The sequence below is a fragment of the Rosa chinensis genome, chromosome 2, assembly GCF_002994745.2.
Source record: "Rosa chinensis cultivar Old Blush chromosome 2, RchiOBHm-V2, whole genome shotgun sequence".
Taxonomy (NCBI): domain Eukaryota; kingdom Viridiplantae; phylum Streptophyta; class Magnoliopsida; order Rosales; family Rosaceae; genus Rosa; species Rosa chinensis.
In genome coordinates, this window is record NC_037089.1 from 35193579 (window position 1) to 35207935 (window position 14357).

The 14357-nt window shown below is 36.9% G+C and overlaps 1 protein-coding gene across 3 annotated transcripts; it reads right to left on the reverse strand.

The window, feature by feature from the left end:
• Nucleotides 1–2083: 2083 nt before the first annotated feature.
• On the reverse strand, nucleotides 2084–13744 carry LOC112189487 (DNA topoisomerase 3-alpha). 3 transcript variants are annotated; one of them, XM_024328825.2, is made up of 24 exons: nucleotides 13367–13744; nucleotides 12616–12794; nucleotides 12450–12522; nucleotides 12083–12205; nucleotides 11858–11979; nucleotides 11701–11773; nucleotides 11491–11607; nucleotides 11201–11284; nucleotides 10824–11003; nucleotides 10562–10690; nucleotides 9677–9751; nucleotides 8971–9060; nucleotides 8716–8820; nucleotides 8189–8223; nucleotides 7333–7462; nucleotides 6710–6762; nucleotides 6537–6636; nucleotides 5947–5985; nucleotides 5277–5355; nucleotides 4194–4265; nucleotides 3834–3905; nucleotides 3582–3743; nucleotides 2843–2966; nucleotides 2103–2525 (listed from the first exon to the last, which is right to left on the reverse strand). In XM_024328825.2, the coding sequence occupies exons 1-24, from the start codon at nucleotides 13652–13654 to the stop codon at nucleotides 2300–2302; spliced, it is 2730 nt and encodes a 909-aa protein (XP_024184593.1). In that variant the 5' UTR covers nucleotides 13655–13744; the 3' UTR covers nucleotides 2103–2299. The 3 variants fall into 3 exon arrangements, with proteins under 3 accessions (XP_040371096.1, XP_024184593.1, XP_024184594.1); XM_024328826.2 differs by having other exon boundaries at nucleotides 2843–2963; nucleotides 13367–13743; XM_040515162.1 differs by lacking the exon at nucleotides 9677–9751 and having other exon boundaries at nucleotides 2084–2525.
• Between the last annotated feature and the right edge of the window lie 613 nt (nucleotides 13745–14357).

Here is a 14357-nt window from a genome sequence, read left to right on the forward strand (position 1 = left end):
AGCTTGTAATTTGTAATTGATTCATTTTTAATAAAGGGCTGACATCTTCCTCTCAAAAAAAAAAAAAACATTAGATCGTTATTAATCGATTCCATAAGCCATTCCGGCCTATCTCAATACAAGTAAACGAGAGACTGTTCACTTAGAGCAAACTTACAACACAATGAGCTGCAAAGTTGCATTCACTAAATATCACTAATAGACAATTCTAGAACACACTACACATGATCATTCTAGACTTTGACATGAGAAAGGTCGGTGGAACAGGTAACATGAGGAAGGTCGGTGGACTTTATATATATATATATATATATATATATATATGCATGAAGAGATGTTGACGTAATGAACCAACAATCGTCTAGTCCTAGCACCTCTGTTAATCAAAAGCTCCTCTGTTTTCTAAAATATCACTACATCTCCTCTGTTTCTAACTTCCAAGCTCTTACCTTAACATCTTTGTCCTATAAACATCTTCTCCCAACTTCTAGCTCCTAAACACATTGTCCTAGCCCACTTCTGCTAAAGCTTCTGCACCAAATTCTAACAGTGGTATCAAAGCCACAAATTCTAACAATAACATAGCATTTTCCATCAATAAATTCCAGATTAAAAAGGCTGCCAGTCACAATAGGAAATTAGGAATAAATAGATACTTACCCCCCAAAATTGGAGCTGAAAGAGACAGATATCTCAGACTGCTAATATCTGGAAAAAAAAAAAAACTTATGTATTCGATCAGCAAAGTCATTGCCAATGGGGTTCCGATGATAACCTTCCAATTGAATCTTGGCACTGTTAAGGGATTTTGCATTCAAAGAGTCGAAGTAGATCGCTAAAAAGTGCGCCTTTAGATCCAAATTTTCAAGATTTGGAACATTAGCCTTGATGAAAATCTTGTACCTGTAATCTCTGAACAAAAGATAGGCACTCAAACTTAATTTTAATCTTCTAAGTTTAGGTGCAGAGATAGTTATGTTTAAAACTGAACCACCAGGACCAGGTACCCAAGAAGTTGCATATATAATCAAGTCTTCAAGTGCAGGACAACAAGCAAATAGCTTCTCCATCGAGAGAAGAAGTCGAGGACGATCAAGTGTCACATGTAGGTACTTGAGACTAGGAAATAATTCGAGGTAGGAGCAGTGGCAATGACATTAGGTCCCAGTTGACTTCAAGACAAGCAATGTTTGCAAACGAAAATGCTCCTAGGTAACTCAACAAGCGGATCCGACTCACACCCGAATTTGGAAAGATCAAGGTCAAGTTCAACAACGTCACGCCTAATGGCAATGTTGATCCAAAGATCAATACGGGCAAAAGAATTCTTGAATCCCTCACATTTAAGGCGGAATTTATGAATATTTGTCAAGCCACGAAAGAAAAGTACTCTATCAACAAACCCAGAAGTCCAACCGTGTGATGAAGATACAGATAGGTCTAAATTTGGAACAGAAACCCACGCATTCTTCCATATGTATGGGATAAAACACAGGTCTTTACAGCATCTGTTGTTGGCATAGACTACGAATTACATCCGGCAATGCACTGATCCTATCTTCAATGTAATCTTTGGCACGCTTTGAGTTGGAACCCATTTAATCCCACAAGGAGTATGGAGTGTGATTGAGAGAGTTGTGGTTTGGTGGAGGCTATGCTATGCTAAGCGTAGATGATTAACAAGAGAGCTCAGACAGTGAGACCTCCTCCTAGAAACCTTTCTCACCAGACATGAAACGATAGCCAAGTAGATGCACTCAGAACATACCTAATCTTGCTTGTACCGGTAACTCCAATTAGCCAGTGCATAGAAAAGTTGGAAATTGAGAATTTGGGGTTAGGGTTGGTTACTAATATGTGGGTTTGGCTCAGAAATGTGGCTTCTGTTTCGACCGGCCCGGCCTAGATGTGTTAAATAAAAAAACCGGGGAAAAGGTTTCGTGGTATAGTTGGTTATCGCGTCAGTCTAACACATGAAGATCTCAGGTTGTACACCCAAATGACAAGAATTCATAAACTTCTTAATTTGAGTACTGATCAAATTTCACTAGACCACTGGGTTCAAACATTTAAAAAAAAAAAATTATAAAAATTTGATAAAATAATGTAAGAAACTTGCTTCATAGCTTCATATATTGCAATTTTTTGATCGCCAACAAATGCAATATTGTATGTAACAGAACACGGGTTATGTAACAGAACACATGGAATCTAACCTGAAATATTACCTACCTATCTGTCTATCTATATACATAACTCAACGTGAAGATGTTCTCCTTGTAATATGATAGGAGGTGCATCAGTTTCCACGGTTTGGGCAAACATTTGCAAAGTGTGACGGATCTCCACAAACAAAACACCTTCTACCAGAATTGGGATCACCAGTTGCGGACACAAAAGTCCCACCAGTAGCATGTCCTGCTCCTGCACCCCGGGCACCTCTGCCGCGGGCACCACTCCCACTGCTAACGTTGGCACGCTGAAAACCTCTTCCTCCATTCCCATTGCTGACGTTATCCTCCCATCTACACACCAGCAAATGAATAAAGCTTTCTGTGAAAATGCAGACTTGAAAATTGAACTGGAAATTTCAGACCCAATTTGCAGCACTGAATATAAGGTAAGTCCGTCTAAAGTATTGGAAATCAGAATCAGTAATTCTATTGTAATAGAAGAAAAGTTCATTTGAATGGAGGCATTTTCCCCCAATTTGTTTCATATCTGAGATCTAATCTCAAGTCCTTTCCAGATTTGTTTCCAAGGAAATATAAGTATCTAGAAACACACACTTCTCTGTTGTAATCACAGTTAAATAAATTTTTAGTTTATGTGATGCACATACACAAAGAAGTTGCACTCCTGCGACGGGCATGAGTAGAATTTTCTTCCTCTATTCTGTGCGGTATTAGCAGTTCGTAGAGTGCACGGTGCACCACATGTATTACATGAGACTGATATTTGCCCTGCTAAAAAAAAACACATTATAAGAGAACATATAGTTGCACCAAGTGAGGGTAGAAGAGATTCATAAAAATAAAGAATGCAGAGAGTACAACGTAAGGATCAAATGAGACAAATATCATCCGTTGTGCTTCATAAAAGTGAGTTCCTTTTGTCTTTGTTTTTCAGTCTTCTTGAAGGAAAGTAAATCTTCATTTCCATACTATTTCACATTCCACATGATATGGCCATACTTAATATAGGGTTAGTGCACAAATAAATAACTATCAAACCCTGGAAGGTATTCCTGAAAACCTATCACTACTATAGGATATCTTGAATGTTCATGTCGACTTAGTTACTGCACACTGGTAATACTCCAAAAACTGGCACACTTTTTAATCTAATAATAGCGCCTAAACATATCAGAAGTCAATTTTTTTTTTCTTTTCTAAAATTTCAGAAACTATCATTTTGGTTACAAGTCCACGAATCCATAGAAATGGTAATATAATACCTTTGATAGTACATTATTTCCTGCTCCTATACCCTAGAGGATAAAATTTGTAGAATAAGCCATGCAATAGCTTCTCAAAATTTTGAAATTAACAAATATATACATAGAAGTTGAGCAATCATACCACTTTGTGCATTCATAGTTCGAGGCCTAACACTTCGATGGCCTGAAGATTGGGAAGGGCAATCGCCTGAAGAATGCCCTGACTGGTGGCAGTATATGCAAGCACCCTGCCTGGTATTACTTCTTGGAACATTGCTGGATGTTGCGGGTCCTCTCCCTCTTGCTGAACATAAAAAATGGTCATTTTGAAAAAAGAAAACAAAAATATGTGTAATATTGTTTAAATTGAAACAATTACTCAAGAAATGCAAACCTGCTGACCGAGAACCAGTTCCGCAGATTTCTATTAACTGTCGAAGAATCTGGTCACACCCACCAATACAACCTGTATTTGTGTATGGAATTCCATGTTAGACCAACTATAACTTCCAAAAACTTGAAGAAAGAACATTACTTGGATCAATGAATGATCTGTGGTGTTTGGGTGCACCATCTTGTCTATTGGATTTAGGACTTTAGGCATATATATGTTGGAATTCTCTAATAAATGGGGTGTACATAAGATGAGATATAGGAGCTAATCTGTTGGATATCTGAAAATAAGGGGCAAGCAGAAAGAAAAGGCAGGTAATATATTGAGGCATTCCCCATCTTACTATAGACTTGCACTTACCCAAATGGTTGGTACTATAGTTCGGTGGTATTTCCAGCCGGCGAAATGTAAATTGAATCAAGTAAATAGGACCTATGAAGTCAAGATTACCAAGAAACCTATGAGATTAAACGTGCAGAATCGAGCACAATATTAGTGAATAAAGCATTTAATGAGATTTTTTATTTAAACTTGTGCCAGATGGATGCTTTAAATAAGGTAAAAGAACACGAACCATGCACACCTTTATGTGAGAACTGGGAAAAACATGAATCACTCACACTTTATTAGGAAGATTAGTAGTGGTTAGTTAGATGCACTATATGATTTGACAGACTATAAATGATATTTGCCCAAGTATGCTGGGTTAGTTCAGGTGAAACGGTCATAAATAAAGCAAATCCCTCGTTGTGCAAGATACAATGGCTGCACCAAAAATTAGGAATGGTTAACAAAAACCTATAAATCTGTGGATTTGAAATAGTTGATGAAGGGTGAAGGCTTGATGATGAAGGATTAAGGCCAAATTCCACAAACGATGGTGATGCACATTCTGATTGTTTATCACCACCCGATGACCAGATTTTGAAACAACACAACTGCAGTTTGAACTACTATTTTTTGCGCATTCCTTGACAGCTAAAGCTTTTGAGGCCAATAGTTGTCTAACATGGTATATAGCCCTGCTTACAGGAGACCGTGGGGTCGAAACATCCAACCCTATATGAGGAATGTTGTTAGCTTGATATAGATTGTTGGCCCATTTCTTGACAGCTTAAGCTTTTAGGGCCAGTCATCGTCTAATACCAAGGTGCATGTATAGGACACATAATCAGAGTTACACGAACAGATGTGTTTATCAAGTTATTCCTTGTCAGAAGAATATTAGCAATGAATTCAATTTAACAGATATTATAAGAGCTTCTATAGGTTCCTAGTTCAGGGTACAAGTGAAATAACCTGGACAGCCAATGAAATAACATCTAGATGATAGTTGAATTCCACCTAAGTACATCTTCACATATTCATAGTTAAGCACATATTTGAATAGCATTTATATCATTATTTAGGAAACTTCCAGGCAATACAATAATAGAGAGAAACCTGGAGTGCATGAGTTGCAAACATTAGTTGTTACAGCTGCTTCTGATACAGATCCAGGGAGCCAGATAGCATTCCTACACTAAAAAGGTGTAGCAAACAAGCATTATAAAATCAAGACCAAAGTGATGCTATAAATATATAGTTTCATACAGTTTCACACTTCCTAATTTTACATAAACGAATAGTAGGAATCTCAAAGAGCAAGAAATTGTTATATATTGCCAACTATGTAGCATGTAAGACTAATTCTATAATTTTAATACATCTTCATCAACCAACTTTAAAGAGGAAGTATTGGGAGAGAAAAGTAAAGATAAAAATAAATAAATACGTAAAATAAAAACTATGTAGCATCTCTAATAAAGGCATATAAAGATGAATACTAACAATCAAGAAAATGACAAAATGGACTTGAGGAGGCAAACTCATTGACTCAGGCCAGAACAATTGCATAAAACCTCAGATATTGCCAATACATTAGTAGATGTGACATTTCTTTTAGACATTGTAGTTTCCTCTAGTTGTGGACAGATTGTTAAAACCATGCAAAACATTACTAGTTGAAACATACAAAATAAAAAAAAATAAAAAATGTATCTACTGTAGGCATAAAAATATTGAATTATTCTATAATGCAACATATACATGTATCATAGGCAAAGAAACAAACCTGAGGATAACCCATGCATCCCGCCATAAAATTTCCATCCTGTATAAAGGAAGCATAACAACATTAGAGGGAAAAACAAAACCTTGAAATCTGAACGGATAGTTGTAGATTATAAATAAGCAATATGAAGCTATGAACCCCAAGCCATAAAGGAAATAAAATACTATAGAATAAAGCAGAGCCACATAATTGCCACAAGTGGGTAAGAGCACATTCTCCAAAGACCTGTCTGGTTATGCTTGAGATTTCACACAGATGAGGTGCTTTCAATCAATTAGATGCACAGTATTGGTGTGTAGGTATGACAATCACCAAGTTGTAGTTGAATTTTACGTATGAACTATTATTGATTACTTTCCTACTTTGTAGGCCATTGTCTAGCTAATAGAAAATTCTACAGAGAGAAGATAATGCATCAGAATTTTATCCCTGAAATATTTTCTACAGGAAGGAGCTAGCAGAAACCACCCCTGCAGCTAGCGTTTTGGTTCAGAACCAGAAAGCATGGTTTGGACCTTAATGGTGTTATAACTATTTATAAAGGACCTACTGGAAACAGTTTTGAATTAGAGATACTTATATCACATTACCCGATTTTTCCTAAGCACTATATCCGCTTCCTGGCAGTGTCCACATCGTCGAATGAACTCTCCAGATGCATGCTGCTCATCTCCACCAGGTCTATTTGATCTGTATAAAAGGCAATAACACATTATCAAAGAAAAATATATATAGTCAAGAAACAGAAGTAAATTAAATTTACCTCTCAAAGAACACTCCCATGGCTTCAAAAAGTTTTACTTTGTTCAGCCTCGCCTGCAAACATTTCCAGATTTTGTGAGCAGTGTTTACATCCATCGCCAAACCTAAATTTTAATTGTTGAAGCCACCAACATGGTATGAAGTGTGGCAACTCAGCAGTATATGAAGTTGTTGAGATACTTTAATAAGTTCTTTTTGTGGAAATTATTCCACATTAATCTAATGGTTAAATGGATTGGTTTCTGGAAAGCATAAAACAAACTTGGTAGCAGGAATGGCAGCTATGGGCACTTAACAATTTATTTCCACTACAGTTTGTTAAGTATACAAAACCATGTAGGATGTTGTTATTAACATCTACACCCACCCTCATTTTTCTATTCTTTCAAGTTAATTTCCATAATACCCCCTCGCAAGGAACTGCAAACTATGATAAATTTAATCGAATGAGATATTACAAACAGTATTATCAATTCAGATCAAAAGAATTAAATTAAAAAAATGAAGAGGGGTATAGATCGACTCTTAGGGTGTGTACTAAAGCGTGATAGTTGTGCCTGTCTGTCAAAGTGCAATATGAATAAGAAAGAAATCAAGACATGAAAAGGTGAACTACAAGCTTACATCAACGAAGCAGGCTTTCATTTGCTGCAAGCAAGTTTCCAAAACTTCAGCTTTGCTCTTATTACCTTCGCTAACTGCTTTCATGTCACGCTCCATAACAGCTCTAAGGTAGGGTTTCCAGAGTTTATACCTAAGGAAAAAGTTCCAGTAAATAATAAAGATTCCCTTAAACCACATGTACAAGAAAGTAGTGTCAAATTAATTGCAAAGACATGCATCAACTAACAAATATTGCTTTTTCCCAGAGGCAAAAGTGCTGAGGTGTATAGGGTTGTTTGTGTTTTGGTTGTATTTATGCTTAACTTGAATGGAGGAGGATGGCTTGTAGAGGGATTCAGGTTTGAGAGCTTTGGGAGAGAGTAAAGTTTTGGTCTTCATTATTGGCTCTTTATTCCATAATGCTAGATTTGAGGGCAGCTGTAATGTCTCTGTAATGTCCATTCAGTGTGTCTTTTTGTTACATACAGAAGCCCATGAATTGGTTGTTCGAGACACTTTATATGGATCTTTGAAGCTTCAGACTTGTAAACATATAACAATAATTAAAAGAAAACATTTGACACATTGTAAAACACAAAACAAAACTTCAGATATGGGTGTTACAAAATAAACTGTAATCATAGGAACAAGTGCAATAACCAAGTGAGTACAGATGACACATTTTCTGGCTGACGGGAATCAGTGTATCATAAACTGATCCGACAGGGTATCATAATTTCTAAGATGTTCTATCCTGGGTACTTTTAAACAAAACACTGTGTTTAACCTTCTAGTTTATTTTGTAGATTGCATGACTATTATGACCATTATAATATCATAGACTATTTGAAATTCAAGACGACTTCAGGTTACTTACCCCATGTCATCATATCCCATCACCAATGCTTCACCCTGAAAATTATGACATTTATCAGTAGAAGATCAATTTCATTTTCACTTATGATAACAGATCAATTGTATAATATAAGTCCATTTTACTTAGTTATAGATTTTAAAGTTCACCAATATTTAAAAGAACTCGAAAGAAACATAGTTCCATTTTCAGAACTGGAATAATAAGGATTTGATCGGTGCTCCCATGCTTTGATAATTTTTGTAATGACAATTCTCACCTCACTCGAAATGGCCTAAAATTACAATATTTCAAATAATGAGGGGAAAAAACTACACCTATATTCCATGTACTTTGTATCCATTCTACCCCCCACTTTCAATTCTAATAATATCTAGCTGTCCTTCCTATCAGTTGGACAAGAATTAGGAAACTCAAGAATACCAAAAGAAATAGAGATGAAGGAATAATTAGGAAGAGTTATCAAAGAAGACTAATAAGTAGCAAGCAAATAATATCTCAAAAAGTTATTATAGCCAAAAAAAGGTTACCAGATTGGTCGGTGAGAAACGTGTATTTGAGTCCTTGGTTGCATAAAAACGATCAAGCAGTTTTTTAATGTGATCATGCATTGTTGCATCTGTACCAATGCCCTCCTGTAAAATTGATGAAAAAGTTGGGAAATGTTTTATCGATAAAGTATATACATACTTCTGTACTACATATGTTATGCAGTGTAACTGCCTAAGAAAGAAAGATACTATATAGGGGGAAAAAAATTAAATCAAAATCTATATTTTATTGACCTTGTCCATACAACCCAGCAAATCAGCTTCACTCAAAAGTGGTGGAGGCCTAGTGACTCCTGAATCAAGAGTCAACGTTGTTGGGATAAACTGCAACATAATCATTAATGAAATATATATCAAATTTGCTAGCTTACATGCAGTCAACAACATAAAGTAGAAAGAAACCATAAAGCTCAAAACATGAAAAACTCTGAATTTATGAACGATTGGAGTAGCATGGCACACTCTTCAAGGAAGAATGCTTTATCAAAATAAAGGATCCTAGAAACAAACTCAATTATCCACACCATAATGAAAGCATGATCTCAGGGAGACTTCATAAAGGCGGTTTATCACATTTCCAGTTCCTTTTAACCATTATATGTAAAATAACACTGCCAAGCTTCTGATTTCTTTCTTGATAATTTGGGCAATGCTGGCTTTATCACTTGATCTAGCAGTTTGCCCACACAATTACTATTGAAAGCATTACTAAGAGGTAAGATGGATATAATGATATAAGAATTTGTCTTTCTGACATAAAACAATTAAAGGCTTGTGAAAAGTGACAGAGTAGATCAGATCTACATGAATGTGGGTTGCTACTGCTCTGTTTGTGTTTCAATTTGAATGAATGAGATTATATTATTTCATTTTCCTTCTAAACAAGAAAAATAAAAGGGGAATTTAGATGCATAACTTAGTTGCATGATCAATAGCAAACCTGTTGTCCAACAGCATATGTTGGTAGCAGTGAACCTCCCCATGATTCAAAGCGATACACATCTAAGTAATTTTTCTGATACAAAAGCAGTAGCAATGGTTCAGATAAAATTTCAAACACTACAATTATTTGCCAACCACATAAACATTATATGTAGTATGTAGTGTCAGACCCTCACAGATAGACAGATAATGCAGCAGTTGTATTGACACAATGAACGCATATCAAAGACATAACATAACAGATAAGATAGCAAGAAGCAACAGAAAGCAATTGAGTCGTATAAAATCTGAAGCACTCGACTTATTTGTCAAGCAGATCAAGACTATAGATTATGTAGTGTCAAACCCACACATAAAGACAGAAGTTAGTATATTGCATGCAGTTGTGCACTTGTATGGACACGGTGGAAGCATATCAAACATACAGCAAGAAAGACAAGAAAGCTAGTCGCAACAATGATGGTACTCAACTTCCCAGTCTAGAGTTGGTACCACCGACACAGATTTACTAGGAAGAAAATAGAAGAGAGAGAACAACAATAAATGAAATAACTTTCATTGGAACTGGACCATTACTTGGGTCCCTGTCTCCAAACTAGTATAAGTTTCAAAGGGGACTAGCATACAATTGAAATTAATTATAGCCTCAAAAAAGGTATTGCCAGCCGAATCACTAGAGAAAAGTTTCCAAAGAATGTAATGGTTACATATTTTCAACATTTGCATCTAATCCATAACACCATTTTGATCACAAATACCATAACACCGAGCCAGCAACCTAAGAAAAATATAAGACTCTTTAGCAATTCAATAAAAATTACCATCACGAATTTGACTCCAAACAGTGAAGGGAGAGGGCATAAGAACACAATGGAAAACTCACCGCCAGTATCACTCTCCCAGATGCAGAGAACATTTCCCCAGCAATATCTATTTCAACAGTAGTTTCAGCCCCTACAGCTGGCTGTGAGACACATGCCAGAAAATGGCGAACAACCAGCTCATACAGTCGCTGAAAACAAAAATGAACATAAAATTTAAGAAAGCAACGAACAGAAAATAGATCTCAACTTATATCAAATGAAACTACAATTGAAGAACATGCAATGACCATTATAACACCATTGAATGCTTAGACTACTTACATTGTGATCTTGACTCCATCCTGATTCTCCAGAAGAAAATTTGGTTGGGTGGATAGGTGGATGGGCCTTGTCATCATGTCCACCACTACTAGGGTTTCTCCAAAGCCCAGAAGCAGGGTCCAACAATCGCTGTGCATACGATCCCCATCCAGGATGCCCTTGTTGTTCTTGTACAATTGCCTACATCAAAGAAATACCGATCCATTACTCACAAAGCTAATAATATATTACTAACATAAGGCAGATAATTAAGATAAAGATTATATGGTGTTAAATTTGATAAGGCATAAATTTATAAACCTCAAGAGCAAAGGCAATAAAAATTGAAAAGTATGCTTATGTGTGACAAAAAAAGTGATAAAGAAGAAATTACTGACATGCAAATCAGTATTTGGAGAGAAGCCATCGGTCTCTGTGCGAGGATAACTGATGAAACCAGATTGGTAAAGCTCTTCTGCTACCTACAATCAGTAAAAGTGATTCAGTGTACGACCGAGGAAATAATTGAAGACCAACCCAATTAGACATATAATTGAAGATAAAGCTTCAGAAAGTGTAGAACTCCACTCTCCAAAATCAAGTGATAATATTATGATCCAGGGCATTGTACATTTTAAGGCAAGGCTTAACATTACCATCGAAGGGTATATACTCCAACAATTCCCACCTTCATAGTATGTTCAGAACTCATTCGAAAGTATCTTGACGCACGCTTTTCAAGCTCAATGGTATTCAAAGGATATGGAGGATACTTCAGCTTCTCCTGTTGTCTGACCTTTGTGACCTATGATGTATTAAAAATGTTGAAGCCAAGAGTGCAAGATCTCATATAACTAGCAATATATAGTTATATATACAGAAATTGAACACAACTTACAGTTGCGGTAGGATCCTCAACGCACATCTCATAGATTATGACAGCACAAGCATGATCAAAAAAATGGCCACGCCTGCAGAAAATAGACCATCATTGAATTCTAAATGGTTTCAGAAGCTAAGAGAAGAACAGTTAATGGTCACAATGCACGCCTTACATCCAACTGAATGTCGCAATTCCTTCATCTGATCTATGTGAACAGTTAATGGTCCAAAATTCCTCGGGCTCATGTGACTGTATCTCCCAATACCGTTCCACAATAAAGCCAAGTGTAGGGAACTGTATTGAAAGGGAGGGGTGAGGCAAATGATAATTGCATAGAATTGAATACTTTTTTAACAGTTAAAAAATGGTCATTTCTGGTAGGGAATCAGTTCAATACCTGACAAGGACCATAACTTAGAACAAGGTTTCTGTCATCCGTAGCAGAATCAATAACAAACGCATCTCTCAGGAGCATAGTCTGAAACCTGGTAAATGAAGCACCAATCCGTAGATCTATTTCCTGTCATAAACTCATAGGAGGTATGTTATATATTGGAGATACAAGAACATGGCCATAGCGTGATGAAAACAATGATACTAAGAGGATATGACTGACGGTTGTCCTTCAGTTAGCAATCAACACCAGATGGAAAAGCTTAACATGTTTTTCAGTACCTATGAGTATATAGTTTGATGTACCTTGTAAAGAAAATGAGAATTGACCATAAAGTCACAAAAAATGTCTGGAGATGAAAGGTACTAACTTGCCTAGCATCCACCGCATCAGCAAAGTATTTGTTTGCATTGTCAAGATTTTGCACCGCACGATGGATATCCCTGAAAACACAATAAGTAAATACTACAGAAGCTGAATCCCAAGAGAAGTGACAATTTGGAATTTCAAGGAAGAAGAAAGTGTATAGAGCGGACCTGTCAATCAATGCTGAGAAACGAGCCCTCTTAATGGTAAGATGACGATTTACAGATGTGCAGACATCTATGACTTCAAATGCAATGTTCTCTCCTTCTCTATCACAGTCAAGCCATAATACAAGCCACTGGCACATCCTAGCTTCCTCCTCTAATGTCCTTTTGATATCCAACTTGTCCTACATTATTTGAAACCCGAGAAAAAAGCAACAATGTCAGTAAAAACACGGCATTGTTGCACAGGCAATTGGAGTTCAACAAACTATGTCATATCCAACAATAAACTTCCTCATAACTCCAAAGCTCATCCGACAGCATAATAAACTGATATTAGGTAATGTTACTAGTAAATCAAGAGTATTTTGATTCCCTACGATATTCATGAATTTGTCTCTACCTTTGTTACATTACTCTCAAACAGTCATAACCACATAAAAGTTAACCCTAATGATCAAAAGCACCCTAATAAATCTCCTCTTTCAACAATCATGACCAATTGACAGTAAACCTCCGCTGTAATCATCGAAAGCACCCTAGTAAGTCTCGATTTCGAGCCAAAATTGATCAGTCTGTTTCACTAGACATCAGCATTTCCATAATCATGACAAATAGAGAAGAAATTCCTTATCAAAACCACAAACAACATCAACTCCTTTCGGTTTCCGAAGACTAATAGCCCTAACACATCAAAATTGAATTCACAAACTGAGAAATAGAGAGAGAGAGAGAGAGAGAGAGAGAGAGAGAGGACCTCAGGGACGAACTTGCGGACGGGAGCCTGGAAGAGAAGGACGGGATCGCAGGAGTGCCACTTGCGGTAGCGGTCTTCGAATTCAAGCTCCATGAGGTGGCCGGTGACGGAGGTGAAGAGCATCTGGCAAGGGCAGCCATTGATGGAGTAGTTGAACTCGTAGATTTTGTTGTAGCGCGATCGGCCTTCTCTCATTCGAAGCCCTTGGCCCCGAGACAGTATGTTCGCCACCGACTTCGCCACCGACGGCTTCTCCGCCACGTTCAGCACCCTCACGCCGCGAGACATCGGCTCTTCTGCTCCGAATGAGTCACCACAAAATTAGAGAGAGAGGGAGGGAAAACTGGATTTTCCCGCCCTTCCACAAAAAGAAAATCTGAGAGAAAAGGATTTGTGTGTGTCGACCTCCAAATATACAAATACATTTCCTAATTATTATTTTGGAATTATTTTTTTCCTTTGAGAAATATGAATTGCATTAATAAACAATCTAAATAGTTAGGCTATATCAGAAATAAGTACACGTGAGTCACTGTGGCTCCTTCTCAATCTAAACTTGAAATGCAGGAAATAAAAGCGCATTTTTAGACAAAGTATATATGCGGCAGCCTGATTACATCTCCTAAGGCTATTTGTACATATAACTTAAGAGACGAAGTGGAAGAGATTTCGCACTTCCTCGACCAAAGCACCTTCAACCGACCAATCAATAGCTGTTGCATTCAAATCATTAATTACTCCCAAAGCATCCATTTCCAGAATGATTTGTGTCTATTGCTTGGACAATAGTCTAAATGCCCAAGACTGCTTCATATAGTTCTGTAGCCTTTACAGAAAACCACCCAGCATCCCTTTTGAAATAGCCCTATGGCCTATGGAATCCGATTCAGCGATTCCATCATGTTGTCCATTCTTTTCTCTCTATAGGGATAGAACAAGCGCAAATCTATCGTATCTTTTAAGTATTGAAAATTTGTCCTTACACCAATTC